A 20,565-nucleotide genomic window follows, 5' to 3' on the forward strand; every position below is an offset into this window, starting at 1 on the left:
ATACAATAAAAATAATTTTCTTCTCCCCCAGGGTACATACCAAGTTACCTGGACAAAGATGAGCTATGTGTAGTGTGTGGGGACAAAGCTACGGGCTATCATTATCGCTGTATTACCTGTGAAGGCTGTAAGGTAAGAAATAAGTTGGAATGGATTGTAGAAGTAAATGGAAGAATTTTTGAACATATGTTTTGCCATCTGCTATCTAGGGCTTCTTCAGGCGGACAATTCAGAAAAAGCTCAGCCAAACTTATACTTGTAAGTACGAGAGAAAATGTGCCATAGACAAAGTGACCAGAAACCAGTGCCAGGATTGTCGCTTCAAGAAGTGTATTGCAGTCGGAATGGCTACAGATTGTAAGTCAAGACATACATTCTTTCTTTTATTGTGATTATGATTCAATTCGATATCGTACGGTTTATTTCGAGAGGGTATGATGCAATAATTTTTTTTTTATCGTTTTACATACATTTGAAGGAACTTGTCAGTACTGTAAATGTGCCATTTCCCTGTAAGATACAGTATATCTCTCCGATAGAAGACAATTCAATATGTAGCTTGATATATTTCAAAGTAGAACGATTCGATTCGATACACTTGCATCTTTTAAATCAAAAAGTGATTTTCCGGTTCAAACCGGTTTTTGTTACACTCCTAATATATATACATACATATGTAGAGTGGGCAGCAGGAAGCACCTTCACACCTTCCATCTAAAGTTATAATGCACTTAAATTTTGTCATTTTGTCTTACCTCCTCCGCCATCCCTCAACCACCACAACCACCCACTCATTGGCAACCGATACCTCAAGTGGTGTTGGATGAGAGCAAGCGACTTGCCAAACGCAAGCTAATTGAGGAAAACCGTGAGCGTCGCCGCAAGGAGGAACAACAAAAAACAGTCTTGGATCAAAACGAGCCCACCCAGGAGGAGTGGGACCTCATTCACATGATTACTGACGCCCATATAGCCACAAATTCTCAAGGAAATCAATGGAAGCAGGAACGGAAATTCTTGGTGAGATACATTATTCTCCTCCCTCCTTTGCCAACATTGTGTTGTTTGCACTGCAGTGTTAAACTCTGCAGTTTGCAACATCTCTTCTATCCCGCAAACTGTCAGCCCCTAAACTCCTCTTCTGTATTTTGTTAGTCCCATGACAACGATAATGTTTAGATACAGTGTGTAACCCTTTCAGAACTCTGACTTTTGGCAATATTCTTTGCTTGAGTAAGTTGCCCTTGAGTGGACTCGTTTAAAATGATGGTTATTTTCCTGTTTTATACCACAGCAGCACATTTTCAAATTATGTTCTGACCTGTTTGTCATCTTGCATAATGAGCTATATGCCACGTACTTCCGGCGAAACTGACGTGTAGGTAACTTCCAGTCGTATTTCGTCCTATTAACATTAGTGTGTTTTCCCCTCGATCCCTGCGTGATTTACCTCACTTTTCTTTGAAGTATGCAAGTTGTATCATTCAAGCAAGTCCTGCACGTCATCTCCCAAGAACAACAAAAGGATTTAAACTGCACCCTTGTAGTTATATTCACAATTATGAGGGTAAGTAAGCCCGCTTTTACGTAGTGTTTACAATGCGTTCGGAGGCTAGCCTTAATGCTACCTATTCTCATGACTTGTTAGAGCTGCCTTGTGTTTGTGTTCCCTTACCAAAAAGAAGTATATTTAAGTATGCTTGAAGTATACTCAAAATTAGGAGAGTATACTTCCAGTTTACTTTTCTTGTACTTTTTGGAAGTATACTCCACCAAGTAAATGTGAAGTGTACTTGTAAGTATACTGAGTGTAACATATACTAAAAGTTTACATACTGTGTAGTATATACTTAGAATGTACTTGTACTTTTTTGAAGTATACTCAAAATTAGGAGAGTATACATCCAATTTGCTTTTCTTGTACTTATTGGAAGTATACTGCACCAAGTAAATGTTAAGTGTCCTTGTAAGTATACTAAAACATATGCTAAAAGAAGGCACTTGCCAAGTAAGGAACCAAAATTATAGGTTACATTTATTTATAAAGCCCTAAGGCTCATGTGGCTGGATAGCCTAGAGGTTAAGGTTTCTACCTTTAGTACCAGTGTTCGCTTCCTTAGGTTAGATTCATGTCGTTTTTTTACTGGGCTTTTTACTGTAAACTAAACTGTGGACATAAGTGTACCACAAAGTATACTTTCATGTACACATAATAGTGTACTTAAGTATACTATAAAGTATACTTGAAAGTATGCTTTAGTAAACTAATTAATATACTTTATAATATACTTAAGTATACTTTTAAGTGTATTAAAAAATTTCCAATTTAGTCCCAAGGAGTTAACTTAAAGTTTACTTTTAGTACAAGAATAAGTACACTCGAAAAATAAACTTAGGTATACTTAAGTATACTCTATATTATGTACTTAATGTATACTACTTTTTGGTAAGGGTTGCTTTGTCTCCCTCTGTGGTGTAACTGGTTTTGATAGAGCTAGAGATACGTGCGTGATGACGTCAGGGACAGAAAAGAATGCTGAGAAACAATAAAGACACTCATGCTAAACGTACAGTTGGACTCAACGCAAGTTATTGGATAAGTCGACATGGTGTCAGTATAGTGCTGTAGTTTGTTTGAGGTGAAGCCCGTGAGTAAACATAGTTTTGATTTCTGCGACATAAAGAAAGTGAAGGGGAGAAAATTAGTCACGGAGGAGACGGAGAAGACGCTAGCAACGGTGGTCGACAGCTAATGGCGGCAGCAGGACCATGTGCTATGTTCAATATCTAGCCACCAGAGTCCTTTTCAAAGCCACAAGAGTGGGACAAATGGATCCACAGATTCGAACGATTTCGCCTGGCAAGTAACCTAAATGCAAGTTCTGAGGAGAACCAGGTCAATACGTTGATATACTGTATGGGGGACGAGGCGGATGACATCTTACGAGGCCTAACGCTAACGGCTGCCGAAAAAGACACTTACCAAGGGGTGCGTGATGGTTTTCAAAATTTCTTCGTGGTCAAGAAGAAAGTAATTTTTGAGCGTGCTAAGTTTAACTTGCGCAAGCAGAGAGAAGGAAAGTCAGTTGATTCATTCGTTACTGCATTGTATGCGCTAGCCGAACACTGCTGCTACAGTGGGCTACATGACAAGCTAATCTGAGACAGACTCGTTGTTAGACTGCTAGATAAAGGGCTATCGAACACATGCAGTTGGATTCAGAACTTACCTTGAATAAAGCTGTCAGGATGGCACGGCAAAGCGAGGAAGTAAAAAAGCAGCAAGTTTCACTGCGAGATGGCTCAGGCAAGTGATGCTAAGTCTGTGGATAGAGTCAGAGAGCTAAAAACTAGTAAGCCTACTAAAAACAAACCTCAGCATGCAAATAAGCCACACAATGCTCAGAATAGCAAAAGAAAAGCTCAGTGTCATAAATGTGGCACTTTTCCATCACATCCACCACAAGATTGTCCTGCGAATGAGAGTAAATGTCACGCATGTGGTAAAAAGGGACACCACAGTCCTGTGTGCAGGACTCCTAAATCAGTGCATGAAGTCAAAGAGGAGGAGGTGGAGGATGCAATCTTCCTTGGCAGCATCACGTCGGATGGAGATCTCTGGTTGGTCAACATTGACATCAATGACAACAGTGTGCAGTTCAAAATCGACACAGGTGCTGATGTCACAGCCCTGCCACACACCGTGTTCCAGCAGGTATACAAAACAATCCACTAATACTCTGAAAAGTTAGAAAGCCACTTCTAGGGCCAAGTAGGAGTCCTCTTCTCTTGATGTTGTGGGCGTCGCCAAACTGTTGCTGAGAAGAGGGGAGAAAGCCGAGATGGAGAATGTACATATTGTGCGTCATCTACACACAGCCTTGCTGGGTAGGTCCGTGAGCTGTAAACTGGGGCTGGTTGCACAGTTGGACAGTGTCACTATAGAGACATTAAAGCAAACGTTCTCAAAAATATGCAGCGGACTTGGAGAATCGCGCCAGCCATATGAGATAAAGCTGAAACCAGGGGCTCAACCATTCTCACTGAAAACACTGAGGAGGATCCCATTGCCTTTGATGGAAAATGTCAAGCAGGAACTGTCCCACATGGTAGACCTTGGTGTGATATGCAGAATCGAGGAGCCGACAGAATGGTGTGCTGGTATTGCGGTGGTGCTCAAGAAGTCAGGTGCCGTTCGCATGTGTGTTAATCTCACCAAACTGAACGAATCAGTGTGTCGAGAGAAGTTCATCTTGCCACCAGTGGAGGAAACACTAGGAATGCTGGCTGGAGCCAGAATTTTTAGCAAGTTGGATGCAAGTATGGGGTTTTGGCAAATTCCCCTGACAGAAGAGTCAGTGAAATTGACGACCTTCATCACTCCCTTTGGGCGTTTCTACTTCAAGCACCTTCCTTTCGGCATAACATCAGCTCCCGAACACTTCCATAACAGAATGGTGACAGAGGTCACAGAAGGACTTGAGGGAGTGGTGCGCCATATGGATGATGTGCTGGTTTGGGGTCGTACTCGGGAGAGCATGATGACGGCCTGCATGCAGTGCTGGAGAAGATCCAGAAGGCGGGCATCACCCTGTGACCTGTCAAAGTGTGAGGTGCGGTTTCTAGGTCATGTGGTCTCCGCCAGCACCATCAGTCCAGATCCATGCAAGACCTAGGCTGTGAAAAGGATGCAAGAACCAACAACAGTAAGTGAACTGAGATGCTTCCTCGGCATTGTATAACCAGCTGGGTAAATTTATCCCACAGTTGGCGGAAAGAGATGCGTGATCTTCTATCGAAAAATAACTGTTGGATGTGGGGCATTGAACAGGCTAACGCTTTTCAAGATCTGAAGAATGCTCTGACATCGCAACCTGCGCTAGTTATGTATGATGCTAACCGAGAATGCCAGTGGAGGCAAATTGCCTACATGTCACGATCTCTCACTCCAACCGAGCAGAGATATGCACAAGTGGAGAAGGAGGCATTGCGACTGACCTGGGCCTGTGAGAGGTTCTGCAATTTCCTGATTGGGAACACTTCATTGGAGACGGATCACAAGCCTCTCATATTTCTTCTAGGGTCTCAGGCTCTGCTTTACCTCCGCGGATCCAACGCTTCAGAATGTGTCTGATGCGCTATTCCTACTCCATATCTCATGTGGCAGGGAAATGTCTGTGAACAGCAGATACATCGTCACGTGCGCCGGTCGAGAGAGATGAAACACCGGCTGAAAAAGAACCATTTGAAGACACCAACATCTACGTGGATGTGATTATGGAGAACCTGTCTGTGAGCACTGTCTATCTGGCTGAACTACGAGACCAGCTGCAAAAAGAGTGTGTGCAGACGTGTGATACAGCTGTGTGCAGAGGGATGGCCAATGCATTACTGAACCCACACTCAAGCTGAATTGGCCAGAATGAACGCTTCTCACGGTCCAGGAAGGGCAGCTGCTGAAAGGACAACAACTCGTTATCCCCTCAACAATGAGAAACAACATCCTCGTCAAGCTGCACAAGGCCATCAAGGGGTGGTCAAGTGTAGAGAGAAGGCAAAACAATCTGTTTAGTGGCCAGGGCTGAGCCAGCAGCTGAGCGAGGTGGTTCTTAACTGCCGGGTATGCTGTCAGGAGATACAGAACCACAGGGAGCTGCTGATGCCAACAGCATACCCAGGCCGACCTCGGGAAAAATATGGAGCAGATTTGTTCACGCTAGGAAGCAAGACCTACCTGCTAGTGGTGGACTATGCATCAAGGTATGTGGAAATTGCACTTCTAACTGTAATGTGATCCAGCACCTGAAGTAAATTTTTGCACACTATGGGATCTGAGAGGCACTCGTCACTGATAACGGGTTGGAGTTCTCGGGAGCGGATTTTGCTGACTTTGCTGAGGGAAATGCTGAAGCTGAACGCGCAGTGCAGACCATGAAGGGGCTCCTAAAGAAGTCAGAAAATCCATACCTTGCTTTGCTCTACAAAATTGGTACAGTGGAGCTGTCATCGGGAGCCACACAACACCTCGTTCATATTTGGTGGAGGGACTTCACGACATAATCAGGCGAAACCGTCACCATCTCTTTGCCATGCAACCTTCATCAGAGCGAGACAGCTGTGGTGCGGCTGAGCAGATCACAGGTGTTCCAGAACAAACTGCAGCAGCATCACCGAAGCAGAACGTTTCAGAACTACCATCTACTCCTACTCTCAGAACCAGGTCTGGGCACTAGGGGTTGATATTCGGATTCACGGCATGCCAGTGGGTTAATTTTGTGGGTGCTGTCCCCCCCTGGCTGGGCGTGGGCGGGTCTGCCCCTCTGTTGGCTGCTGGGTGGCGGCTGCGTCTTGGCCGTTCCCTGGGTCCCTTGGGGAGTGCTGCGTTGCGGGGCTCTCCCTGGTGTCTGGGGCGGCGCCGCTCCGGCGCGGTCCGTCGCTCTGTGCCCGGCGACGCGTTTCGGGGCCTGTGGGCCGCCGGGGTGCCCCGTGGTTCCCTCTCCCCTCCCCCTTCCTCCCCCTTGCTGCCTCTCCCTCCTCGCCTCTCCCCGCCCGTCCTCCGCCTCCCTGTCCCTTCTCCCTCGTCACCCTTCCTCCTCCTCTCCCCCTCTCTCTGCGGCCCTGCCGCTGCCCCCTGCCCTTCTTGTCGTCTCCTTCCCCCCTCCCTTCCCCCTCCCCGGTACGCCTTCCTTCCCCTCCCCTGGGCCGGGGGCTCCATCCATGGCCCGGGTCTTGGTGGTTGGGGGGCTGCCGGTTGGTCGGGGTGGGGTCGGGGGGAGGGCGGCTTTGTTGGGGGTGGCGGGGGGTGGGGGGGGGGGGTTCTGGGGTGGGGGTGTCTGGGGGCTTGGGGACCTGGGGGCGGCTGGGGCTGGGTTGGGGTGGATGGCGGGGGTGGATGGGGGGCGGGGGGGTCGTGTTGGGTGTGGGGGTTGTGGGCCGGTGGGGTGCTTGGCAGGCCTGCAGTGCCCCGTCCTGCTGCGTTGGGTCGGGGGCGCGGGCCGTGTTGGGGTAGGGGGCGCTCCTGCTCCTGGGTTTGCTCTCCGGCCGGTGGCCCTGGCGGGGCCCGGGGGTCGTCCTTTGGCTCTGCCGCGGCCTGGGGGGCCCTGAGGTGTTGCGCTTGCTCTGTCCTGGCAGGGGTCGACGGCTCCCCTCTTTGGTGGAGATTTTCATGCATGCCAGATCCACCACACCAGCATCTATCGAAACTCAGACACAATCTGTTTCCTCCTCAGGACATTGAATCGGTGGAGGCTGGTGTCTGTGGATCTCACTCGGCTTCGTCTGTCCTTCCTTCCTTTCCTCAGTCTCTCCTTCGGTCTCTTGAGGTCTCCCTGATTTTATTTTTTTTGGATTTGTTGGAATTTAGATGTTTCTGGGGTTGGGGAAGAATTCTGGTGGGTGGTGTCTGGTCGGTGCTGGATTTCACTTTCCTTTGTTTTCTTTGGTCCCCTCGGGTCTCCTGACGGCGGTGTTCGGTTTAGGTGAACGGTATGGGATTTTTTCTAATAGGTTTTTGGTGAGCTAACAAATACACGCACGCACGCACGCACGCACGCACGCACGCATACTCACCCACATACAATTTTTTTTATATATATATATATATATATATATTGAAAAAAATATTGAAAAAAAACAAGCAATGATGATGACATTTCCGAATGAAATATACTGAGCTCTTTAAAGAAAAAAAGAAAAAGAAAAGAAAAAAGAAAAAAAGAACCAGGTCTGGGAGAGCTGTGATAAAAAACAATCCGGTTTGGTCTTAAATTTGTTCATCAGACTTTATAGAGGCTGAGAGACAGAAACAAAACAAAAAAGAGAAAAACAACAGAAATTGTTGTTGCAATATTTGAATGTAAATGTTGAAGTTTCAGGGCTAGAGTGAAGATATATAGTACAAGGTGTTTTGTATTTTTGCAATTTCTTGTTCAAAGCTAAAGTTAAAATGTTGCGTGTCTGTTGAGTGTGCAAATGACACAGATAGGAGCAGACCTTCCAGACACAGGAGCAGAATAACCCCCTAAGGTCCTGCTGAATCATTGGTGGTCTACCCATTGATTCTAGAAAGGGGAGATGTGGTAATCTGGCAATCTGTCTGAGGCATGGCGCAGATGGGAACATAGGTTTCGGCTCCACGTGACAGCCACGGGTGCGTTGGACAAAGACGAGGAGTTTAAAATAGCTATTCTTCTTCACACTGTCGGCGAGGAGGTGCTAGAAGTGTATAACACACTCACACACTTATAGTGGAAGATGTTCTGACGGCGTTAAAAAATTACTGCAGCCTGCAGTATTGTAATTACGGTGAACAGGTACGTCACAGAATTACACCAGAAGAGCAAAGACTGTAAATTTGGACAACATGGGGATGATATGATCAGAGATAAGCTAGTGTTCAGTATAAATGACACGTGTCTGAAAGAGAGACTACTTCGAGATAGAGAGCTCACTCTGAACAAGGCCATTGAAACGTGCAGGTCAGCAGAGGAGGCAAGGTCGCAAATCCAGGCAAGCAACACCTGTTGTCCAAGATACTCCAGTGGATGTGTTGGGGAAAACACATGGACACACACGACCAAATCAAAAGAAGAACAAAAGTGCAACAAGCAGACAATCTGTACAAAGTGTGGCAACAACCATTTGCCTAAAAAATGCCCAACTTTTGGAGCAACATGTCACAAGCGTGGAAAAAGTAACCATTTCTCAAAAGTATGCAGAACTAATGTAGAAAAAACAATGCATGCAAAAAACCAAAGGATGTGAACATTGAGACTGGAATGGACACTGTATATTGGCATGGTGTGCAATGATAAAAATAAGACTAACAAGTGGAAAGAAAAGATCTTAATAAAAGGTGTGCCTATCAACTGCAAGCTTGACACTGGTGCAGATGTAAGTGTGCTTCCCATGCGCATGTACCGAAAGTTGCCAGGTCCCATTCAACAACAGCCCACAAAGACGGTGCTAATAGCTTTTGATGGTGCTCGCATACGCGCAGATGGGACTGTGATTCTTGAATGTAAAACCAACAAATTCAGTGCACCGCTTGAATTTGTTGTATCAAGACAAGCAGATAAAGGAATCCTGGGTGGTGAAGAGAGTGGATGTGCTCACATCAGCCACCAACCACATACACATTGATCCAGGCATCACACCTGTCATTCATGCATGCATAAATAAATAATATAATGTACCCACGAAAAAAGAGACTTGTGGACAGAGAAGTGATAACTCCAATTAATGAGCCCACTGATTGGGTGAACAAACTCGTCGCTACGCAGAAAAAGAATGATACACTAAGGGTGTGTTTGGACCCTTGTGACTTGAATCAAGCAGTCAAACGGCAGCACTACTCCATTCCCACACCTGAAGATGTCCGCAGCAAATTAGCAGGTAAATCAATCTTCACCATTTTGGATGAAAAGGATGCATAATGGTAGGTTAAACTAGACGAACCATCATCAAAGCTCTGTACCTTCAACACGCCATGGGGTCGGTACCGCTTCCTCCGACTACCATTTGGAATTAAATCCGCCAGTGAAGTGTTTCAGCAGAAGAAACTGTGAGACATTTGGGGATATTCCTGGTGTTTTTATTATTGCTGATGACATGATCATTGCAGCAGAATCTGAGGTGAGCATGATGAGATCTTACAAAATGTCATGGAAAGAGCAAAAGCTGCAAATGTGAAATTTAACAAGGACAAGATTCAATTAAAAGTGGACACGTATATGGGACAAATCATCACAGCAGCAGGTCAGAAAGCTGATGACACCAAGATCAAAGCTATTGTTGACATGCCCACCCCAGAGGACAAGCAAAGTCTCCAGCGCTTACTGGGCATCACAAAGTGTATACCAAATGAAGCATTGCTTACTGCACCGCTAAGACAGCTACTCAAGAAAGACACTGTGTGGCAATGGCAGCCACACCACAGTGAGGCGCTGCAGTCACTTAAAACTGTCCTCACACAAGCACCTGTCCTGAGGTTCTTTGATCACAAGAAACCACTAACGCTACAGGCTGACTCACAGACACTGAAAAAAGGTACGCACGGATAGAAAAAAGTTAGTTGCTAACTATCGTGTTTGCCACTAAAAGGTTCCATCAGTATGTGTATGGAAGACCAGTGACAGTCCAATCTGATCATAAGCCTCTAGAAGTGATTATGCGCAAGCTGCTCTGCAAAGCACCAGCAAGACTACAAGGGATGCTTCTCCAGCTACAGAAGTATGATCTTGTTGTTACATTAACACCATACACACATTTTGGTTGACTACCTCACAAAGTACCCCGAAGGGCTAAATCTTCCGTATAAAACAAGATGAAATCCGTCTTCGCAAGACATGGGATTCCCAAAGAGATAGTGAGTGATCATGTCCAATTCGCCAGCTACGAGATGAATCATTTGCAATTTCATGGAAAATCAAACTCACATTCTCAAGTCCAGGTTTTCCCTTTTCCAATGGAATGGCTGAGCGAGCTATAAAAACTGTCAAACACGCATTGAAAAAAGCAATACAGACTGGCATAGAGCCACATCTAGTGCTGCTGTCTCTGAGAAATACTCCAGTTACAGGACTGAACATGTCACCGGCACAAATGTTGATGGGAAGAGTTTTGCGCAGCACACTGCCATGTTCTAGTGCTGTGCTCAAACAATCCCCCCCACCAAACATCTCCAACAAGATAAGAGCCATGCAGTTTTGCCAGAAACAACACTTTGACCAGCGTGCAAAGCAACTACCAGTGTTGACTACAGGTAACACCGTGCACATGCAAACACAGCTCGGCTGGGAACCAGCAATTGTTGTCCAGAAGACAGAGGAACCTTGCTCCTAAACCATGCAGACTCCAGCAGAAATTAAGCTTAGGAGGAACCGGAGGCATCTGAGGAAGATACACCCCAGTTTGTTCAAAGATACATCAGTTGATGAACAGTTTGACTCAGAGGATCAAGTGGAACCACCACAAGGGCAACCACCTATTGATCCTCCATCTACAATGGACAACACACCAACCTGTTACACATGCAGTGGTCGTGCAGTCAGGCGCCCTGCTAGGTACAGGGCGGATGTTTTGAATTTATAGGTCTATGACACATTTGTTCATGTTGTGTTTAGTATGTTGTCATAAAAAAAAAAGAGTGTAAATAGGAATTAGTTAAAATTGTATTTGCATGCAACTTGAAATGCATTTGAATTCATACTCGACATGGTTTCTGTTAAGAATAGTAATACTAATGTTTGGGTGATAGATTTTCATACATTTAGCATTGCAAAGAATATTTGGCATTTAAAAAAAAAAAAGAAGGTCAAAAGGCACTTTTGTTGGAAAAGAGGGATGTGGTGTATTGTGTGTATTGTTATTAATGTGACCACTAGGCGGTGCCTTGGTATGTTGTTGAATATGGAAGTTGAGAGCAGGAGAGTTCAGTAAAGAGATCGCCGATGCCAAGTTGCCATCTCAGCCTCTTATTATACAGCACTACACAAAGAGCTGTTAACCCACGCTATAGTCAAGCCAACACAAGGTGAAGAAATACAACATATTTTAAGTTTTACAGGGGGAAAAAAACAAGAAAAGATTGGAGACAATATAAAACAAGTAAACTTTACACCATTTCCATTGTTCGCTATCTGCTCATTTGTGTTCAGACACACACTGCGACAGACTACTATCATTGAATTTGAATGTTTTCTCTGTATCGCACCGTTTTGAATTCTAATCTTACATTAGTTTCAAACAAAGACTCGGCAGTCATTACTATTTGATCTGAGTGCTTCACATTGAGTAAATAGATGTAATTATGAGAGAATTTACATCTACCTATTCGAGTTATGTTGAAAAAAAAATCATACAAGATTAGCTCTATTTACGTCAGAATAAATGCTCGATTTGTAAAATTCTTCTGGACCTGGTAATGTATACAATCTAATTACATTCTTCTCCACACTTGGGTAGAATCCACTTTGTCTTTAATTACTTTATTTTGTCATCACGGTAATCGCTGAATCGCATCACTGTATAAACGTGTCCTCGTGTATGTGTACCACAAAGTCTCACACCACTGGCATGGTGAATCTGCCAAAAGTAAGGAAGGGTATTGCGTGGACAGTAAGTGTCTTCACTGCTTATGATATATGGACAGTCCACATAACTTGTACATTTGATTACTCAAATTCAACATGACCAAACATTGGTTGTACCTTTGGATCATACACAACACCATCATAAAATGAGGGGGTCCGTGGGGCATCCCGCATAGATAGTGATTGACATACATGACACAGCAGCAGGCTCCAGTAATATCTGCTGTCTGGTGCGTGGTCCTGAGAATCCTGGACATTGAGAGCGGAGGGTTCCTCTATACAGGTTACATCTATAGAAAATTAATTAAAAAAAAGGACCAACAAAAAGAAAATTTAACTCAACAAATGACACAAATCTGTTTTTTTCCCTCTTCTATATAGACTTCAAAACTTTCTTGTAAAATATGTCTTAGTAAAAAAGTCATTAAAATTACATTTCAAAATTACTTATGTTTTATAAATGTCAGGTTTAAACGTGTACGCTTAATGGCAGTAAGAAAGAGATGATTTTAAAAGGCCGAAAGAAAAAGTAGATAAATGAAACAATACTATTGAATGGATGTTCATAAAGTCTATCTACAATTACTGGAGAATCTCAGTTGTCTGTGTATGGCGGCGCAGGCGGCCCACAGACAGACAAAAAAAAAAAACACTATAAAATTATACACAAGCCTGACATAAATGGACACAGCAGTGCTTGTTTTACACTGCTACTTAAATGTCTTCACTTTTTTCATTTGCATTGACTATATGATCTGTTCATCATGTATATACGCTCATGCCTCTATGTTTCAACAGTAACAGGAAAAAGCGTAAGTGCATGATTATTATTTTTTCGCCGGAAGTCTTGCCTCCTCCGTGGCATATACCTCATATTTTATCCATTCTCAGTTTTCATTTTTCTTTTTAATTGCCTTGCTCCATTTTCTTTCGTCATTTAAACTTCACACAATTCCTGTTTATTATCCAAACAGGACGAGGAAACTATGCTTCTTAATGAAATAACATGTAATTTATTCTATACCTCTGACCAGAGAGCAGTGGAGATGAAGGAAACGAAGGTATGACTTAACACTCTCTATGTCGGTCCCTGAAACAGAGTAGATCAGGCAGAAGTAACTACAATACACCTACAATGCATTCAGAAGGTCCTCAAACCCATTCATTGTGTATGTGGTGAGGGACGAACATGTTCTTTTCAAAATCGGTCAAGTCACAAAATCCAATCAGAACAACAAATACAAATAACAGCTGTCATTGTAATGTGTTATACAACCAACTGCATTTTGTCACACTGCAACACCATAGCAAGTGTGAATAGAGTGAAAGAAATAACCAGATTCTCAAATCATTGTCTTCACATCATGACAAATAACATGGCAGGGAGGTCATTGTTTGTTGTGCGGTCCACAGTCATGGTTTCATTAAGTGAAATGCATCAAGTGAAATACGTGTACAACAATCTTGTTCAACATATTCATAGTGCAGGCGGGAACAAGCTTAAAGTAAAAAGCAGCGTTTAAAATGGTTACGTATTAAGAGTTTCTTCTATCATTTAGCTTTTTATGCAAATTGTTTTGGTGACAATCACTCTGATTGGCTGTTAGCCAGGAAATGCAAATCAGTAGTTACTTTTCGTCCCCGGTCAAGTAATCTCCTAACTGTAGTACAAGGCTTTAACAGGCATATGTTGTTGTCTTAATGCACAAACTCTCTCCGAAACAAACATACAGTTTGCTGACTGTGAATTTTTCTTTTATGGAATCGTGACTCTGCATGGCGTGGAAATAATGACTTCCCAGTTATGCAGAGCAGATGAACCAACAGCGTGCATGCATGCGCGCGTTTAAACTGATCGCGTTAATTCAGGTGTTAACTCTCCCCATATTTGAAACGCCTTTACTGTACGTGAAATGCGTTGCATTACAGCCAGTCGTGTGTGCTTTCGTGATGTAACGTTCACTAAATTCTAGATTTGTGTACCCTGCCGTTTCTCTTGATGCTAGTGATTCCATAAGTAAGGACATTAATAAAATAATTGTTTATTTTATTTGGAAGAAGAAACACCATAATCTGAAAAAAAATCTAAATTAAAAAAACGTGTTATCTGCACAAAAAGTGGAAGGTGGTTTTGAACTATTGAACTTCATGGACATGAATGAATTACACATTTAGAGTGACGTGGTTAAAGGAATGTATAAAAGCTTTGGGATCTTTATTGTATTTTATTCTGTACAACATCCATACATCCATCCATTTTTTTAACCGCTTGTCCTCACAAGAGTTGCGGGGGGCGCTGGAGCCTATCCCAGCTGGCTTCGGGCAGTAGGCGGGGTACACCCTGAACTCTGTATAACATGTTCAGTAATTTAGGAGGTCTTAAATTTTTGTTATTGTGCAACTATAATGTCTCAAAGCTACCTGTTAAATTGTCAGCGTTTTATCACCAAGCGTTGTTGGCATGGACAATGTGCTACACCCATAATTTTTACCCCACATAATGCTATAATTTGGAACAATTATTGTATTCTTAAAAGGAGCAAATCATTATATTTGCAAAATTGGATTGATAATATTTTCGTGAAGGACTTATTTAATTGTAATGGCTAAATCCTTAGTTACTCTGATCTCTTACTGGAAAAGGCATTTCCTATCAAATTTAAAAGATTTCACTTTGTTATTAATTCCATCCCGAGTGTATAATAACCAAAATGATCAACCAGTGAGTAGCAATATTCTTGATATAAATGGTATGTATATCTTAAGCAGCAAATGTACTAATAAACACATCAGAGAATCTCTATACAAAGTTGGGAAGATAATGCCGTGTGGGAATTTTTTGGGGAATACAGTACTCAATTTAGGAATATTAGTTGGAGTGGCTTGTTCCTTTTAAGTTCTTCATTACAAATAAAGTTAGAGAACCACATTTGAAAATATAACACAATATTTACTTGTAAATTAAAACACAAGATTGTATTAGATGGTAAAACATTGTTAACTTTTTGAATATAAGAACAAAAAAGTGACAATCTTTGTTAATTTGTATGTTTTGTTGGGGAAATTTAATCCATAAATGCAAATCTCTAAATTTAAAACCTTTATTTAAAGTGTTTTTTTTAATTGGAATTGACTATTATTTTAAGTCTCTGAAATTGATAACGAACAAGAAATAACTCACTGAGCTAACTGAATGTTATTATTTCTGTGCTTTATTTATTTATTTATTTTTGTTTATTTATTTTTATTAATTATATGATACATGTACCCCTCTGTGAGTCATCACTTTATCGTAGTGGAGGAGTTAGCATGTCCCAATGATCCTAGGAGCTATGTTGTCTGGGGCTTTATGCCCCTGGCAGGCAAACAGGTCCTAGGTGAGGGTCCAGGTAAGGGATGCTGTCAAGCTGAACAAGGAGTCCTGGCCTTTTTGGCCTGTGGGACTCCGGAGGGAGCTGACAGGTATGGGCTGGCCAAGCGGAACGCAGCTTTGGCGGTCGCTGAGGCAAAAATTCTGACATGGGAGGAGTTCGGGGAGGCCATGGAAAACGACTTCTGGACGGCTTCGAGGAAATTCTGGTCCACCATCCGGCGTCTCAGGAAAGGAAAGCAGTGCACCATTAACACTGTGTATAGTGGAGATGGGATGCTGCTGACCTCCACTCGGGACGTCGTGAGTCGGAGGGGAGAACTTCGAAGACCTCTTAAATTCTACCGACACGTTTTCCTTTGAGGAAGCAGAGTCTGGGGAATCTAAGGTCGGATCTCCTATCTCTGGGGTAAAGTCATTGAGGTGGTTGGAAAGCTTCTCGGTGGCAAGACCCTGAGGGTGGTTGAGATCCTCCCAGAGCCAAGCTAAAGGTACAAGCCAAGCCAAGCTACTAAAGGCTGTGGATGTTGTGGGGCTGTCATGCTTGACACGCCTCTACAACATCGGGGACAGCGCCTCTGGATTGGCAGACCGGGGTGGTGGTCCCCCTTTTGAAGAAGGGGGACCGGAGGGTGTGTTCCAACTATAGAGGGATCACACTTCTCAACCTCCCTGGTAAGGTCTATTCAGGGCTGCTGGAGGGGAGGGTCCGTCGGGAAGTCAAATCTCGGATTCAGGAGGAGCAGTGTGGTTTTCGTCCCGGCCGTGGAACAGTGGACCAGCTCTACACCCTCGGGATTCTTGGGATCCCGCTGGAGAAGCTGGTTGATGTAGCTGGAGAGAGGGAAGTCTAGGCTTCCCTCCTAAAGCCGACATGGCTAAGTGGTAGTAAATGGATGGATGGATGATACATGTAAATTGGGTTAACTGATGTTTGTATTATTCATCTATGTTCAATAAATGTAAAAAAAAAAAAAAAAAAAAAATTCAACTCGAAGCGTCTTGCCGTTGCGGCGCAACGTTCCGTCATCCTCGCACCTCACCACAATGAATGGGTTTGCCAACGGAAGCACTGCACCCTGACGAGTGCAGTGTGAAAGCGATTCTACACATCTAAATGGGGAGAAACACACAATTTCATGATTTTCACATGTTTTTTAGATCCACTAATCACGGTTATCACGTCTTTTTTAATTTTGTGTGTGCATGTTCCATGACTTTTGCTTGCGAGTTGTCGAAAGTGCGTTTGTGGATCGTCGCACATGCGCATTTATTTTTAGACAAATAACATTGTTTCAAGATCTTCACACAAACACACACACAAGTCCTCTGATATTCACATGTGTCTAAGGCCCGTTCCTCCTTGCCTCCACGGGGAGGCAGTGTTGCTGTCTCCATTGAAAGGTAATGAGCCGTTACGTGTTTAAAATTGGAAACTGAAAAACAGAAATCGAGTCTTTATCTGACCTTCCATTATGTGTTTATTTTGCACAAGTCGGGAAACAAAATGCAAACTTAGTTTGTTTCCCTTGAGCTTGTTTTGCCTTCACTCGAAAGGCACTGTTCTTCTGCTCTTAAATGTTCTTCTTCTTCACCACTAAAGCAGCGAATAAACATAAAATAACACATACAATTTAAAAAGACGTGAAAATTGCTGATATATCTGAAAAACGTGATAATCAAGAAAATGTTTGTGGAGCTGAATAACACGTGAAAATCCCGGATGCATTTGTGGATCTCAAAAACACGTAAAAATCATGAATAATAATTTTGAGACAAATCTCTCCCCATAAAGCTGATGGCGCTGTTGACTTTCTGCAGGTTATGCATTTCACATTGGGTGCATGCAGTGTGAGAAGTGCTTTACACCAATTTTTCTCCAGCATGAAAAAATCGTCACATTTCTGTTACTGTGGTTGGCCTGTTGTGAAGCATAATGTACTGTGCTGTAGTTCTAAGCTTACCATGCCTTACCTTGCTATAGAATTTCAGTTTTATTGTTTCTATTTAGATGCACTAAAATGTCCTTCTTGTCCTTTCAGCCTGCAAATATTGGTCATCCATCCACGTTAAATACCCCTGAAGGAAATAAAGTGGATTTAGAGGCATTCAGGCAATTTACAACAATTATCACCCCTGCAATAACTCGAGTGGTGGATTTTGCAAAAAAACTACCTATGTTTTGTGAGGTACGTACAACTGCAGAATCAACAGGAGTTGTGAGCAGCTATGAAAGACCCTCACGGCCCAGGCCACTTTGGGGGTACTGGCACGCTTTGATACTGGTACATCATAATTAGATTTTTTTTTTTAAAGCCACAATAAATCTTCAACATATGGACGTATTTTTTGCTGGTCCTGATGTGTTTACAAAATTTCATATGCTTTTACACATGTTTAGACTATCGAAATCAGCGAAATTTTTATGGCAAACAATGCATCGCCACGACAACATTCAATGAAATAAAATGGAAAAAAATTCATAGCAAAACTGAGAATACATTTTTTTCAAACTTTTCCGATAGCTGAAACGCAGAGACAGCCTCAAAAAGTTTCACTTATGTCATTTACATGGTCAAGGTCAAGACATGCTCAACGCTACCACACCAGGTAGTGAGCAATGAGCTTCAGACAGCTAGTTAGTGTGGCTAAACGTGTTGCTGAGTCACTCCTAAGTCAGTAATAATCGTCTGGTGGCAAATAAGATATCGGTACACTTCGACAAGTATCATCCTCACGAAGGGTCATCATACCGTCGTGAGAACAATGCTAGGAGTAACAGAGGAGTTAAAGGTGTATCTTTTGTTGCTGCGTCTTCCGGGTGGATCATCTTAACAATTAGTTCTCGATCCCGTCAATCAATTTGCCGTTTCGACGTCGTGCATGCTCGTTCCTAGCTGCGCATGCACACTTCGAGTGTTTGTAGCATATAGCCGCTGAGCTTTAGACTCAGCCATTGGTGCTGTGGATTCTGATAGCCGGGGGCCTTTTTTTTGTATTCTTTTTTTTTTTAGAGCGAGAGCTCGTTCATTTGGTAATTTTACAGATTCAACATCTTAGTTGAGATTTTTATGCCTAAGTATTTTAGATTACCTATAGGAAAAGAGTAATGTGGGTCCTGGTTTGCAGGGTTGCATGAATTTTCTGTAATAGTTAGTAGTGTTGATTTTGTCCAGTTAATAGAATAATCTGATAAATGTGAGAATTTAGTTATTAAGTTAGATACTTCCCTTAACATAGCAGGTTCTTCTAAATAAAGTAAAATATCATCGGCATATAGATTAATTTTATGTTGTGTTACCCCGGAGTGAATTCCTTGGATCCTTCTATCCTGGCGTATAGCTAATGCAAGCAGCTCAATAAATATCGCAAATAATAAAGGGGACAATTGGCATCCCTGTCTTGTGCCTCTCTGTAGAGTAAAACTCTGAGATATAATCCCATTAGTAGTAACTGTAGCTTTACGAGAATCATATAATACTGACACCCAATGAATAAATTATTTCCCAAAGCTAAATTTATTTAGAACAGCAAAGAGGAATGACGGGTTAACTTTGTCGCAGGCTTTTTCTACATCCAACGATATAATACCTGCCTTTTTATCATGTTGCTGGGACATACTAATAAGGTTAAAGAGTCTCCTAATATTGTTAGTAGAACTTGACGGAAGGGTGGGGTCTTTTTCTGGCTTTAATAAAAGTTTAATTCCTGCTGTATTCATGTGTGGACGTACATGTAACCATTGGTTTTCATTTCTGTTACTACTCTTAAGAACAATGGAGCAAGCCTTAATCAAAAGTGCTTAAAAAATATATAACCATCCGGGCCAGGTGTTCTGCCATTAGGCATACTATCGAGAGCACTATACAGCTCGTTTATAGTCAGTGGCGCATCTAAGATATCTTCATATCCAGTAGATAACTGAGGCATATTTAAGCTACTGAGGAATGCCTCAATATGCTCAGGGTTAGGCTTGTTAGTTTCTGAGTATAGGTTGCGATAATGGTTATAAAAAATATTATTAATTTCTTCAGGTGATTGTATACACTCACCGGTTGTCCCTTTAATAGCTGTTATAAGAGATTTTTCCCAATTGCGTTGAAGTTGGTTTGCAAGAAATGTACCGGATTTTATATTATATTCAAAGTTGTTGTATCTCAATTTTTGTATTATAAACTCTGTCTTTGGATAATATATCGTCTAACTGTATTTTGTATTTTGTAAGTCAGTCCATATTTAGTTATTTGGGTTTATTGCGTACTCATCCGTCAGTTGTTTAATTTTATCTTCCAGGTCTTTTTCTAATTTTTAATCCTGTTTCTTTTTATAAAATGAATATGATATAATTTTACCTCTAATTACCGCTTTCCCAGCTTTCCAGAGAAGAAATGGAGATACGTTTGAAGCAGTAGCGTAAATATCGCCGGTGCAGCCGGTGCATCGCACCGGGCCCAGAGACAACGCAGGGGCCCATGACAGGAGGGAGGGAGGGAGGGAGGGAGGGAGGGAGGGAGGGAGGGAGGGAGGGAGGGAGGGAGGGAGGGAGGACGGAATGAAGGAAGGAAGGAAGGAAGGAAGGAAGGAAAATTAGGAAATAAACGGCCAGAGTTATTTTGTAAATACAATGTCGGAAATGATCATTTAATCACTTGACTTTGGCATCTGTCAGTCACGATGAGTCTCGATGATATGATGCGTGTTGAAAATAAAGTGGTATAGTGTGCGTGCTATCGCCGCAGTCCCCGCCGCCTACGCAGCCTCAGGGGAAGAATTTGACGCCAAATGCAAGCTAATATCGCATTTGGCTCAGGCGCTCTAAATCATTCTCCAGATACACTAAACAAGGAAACAAGTATTTTTCTGACAAATGCTACTTTGAACTTATAGGAGTATCGTAAATTACTTCGCTGAGCGCGGCGCGCAGATTAACTTCTAATGAGTGAGTATAGCTACAAATTATTTTTGTTATAAAGTGCAGTTAGTGGAATTAAAATCTATGGCAAATTACGTTATTGTTTTTTGGTGCCATAGTGAGCCTTTTGCACATGTTCAAACATATTTAAAAGTTGTAAAATAGAATATAATATATATTTTTTATGCATT

The 20,565-nt window shown here is 42.5% G+C and overlaps 1 protein-coding gene across 3 annotated transcripts in view; it reads left to right on the top strand.

Moving 5' to 3' along the window:
• Positions 1-20,565, top strand: part of thrb (thyroid hormone receptor beta) — a 48,382-nt gene that overhangs the window by 5,286 nt on the left and 22,531 nt on the right. For 2 of the 3 annotated variants that reach the window (XM_086062466.1, XM_086062465.1), the window contains exons 2-6: positions 32-132; positions 210-357; positions 815-1,020; positions 13,067-13,153; positions 17,505-17,651. In XM_086062466.1, coding sequence (XP_085918592.1) covers positions 32-132; positions 210-357; positions 815-1,020; positions 13,067-13,153; positions 17,505-17,651 — 689 coding nt within the window. The remainder of the gene's footprint in view (positions 1-31; positions 133-209; positions 358-814; positions 1,021-13,066; positions 13,154-17,504; positions 17,652-20,565) is intronic. The other variant, XM_086062467.1, reaches the window with a different exon arrangement.

Source organism: Leptonotus elevatus, chromosome 19 (genome assembly GCF_054856555.1).
Source record: "Leptonotus elevatus isolate MCC_2025b chromosome 19, RoL_Lele_1.0, whole genome shotgun sequence".
Lineage (NCBI taxonomy): Eukaryota > Metazoa > Chordata > Actinopteri > Syngnathiformes > Syngnathidae > Leptonotus > Leptonotus elevatus.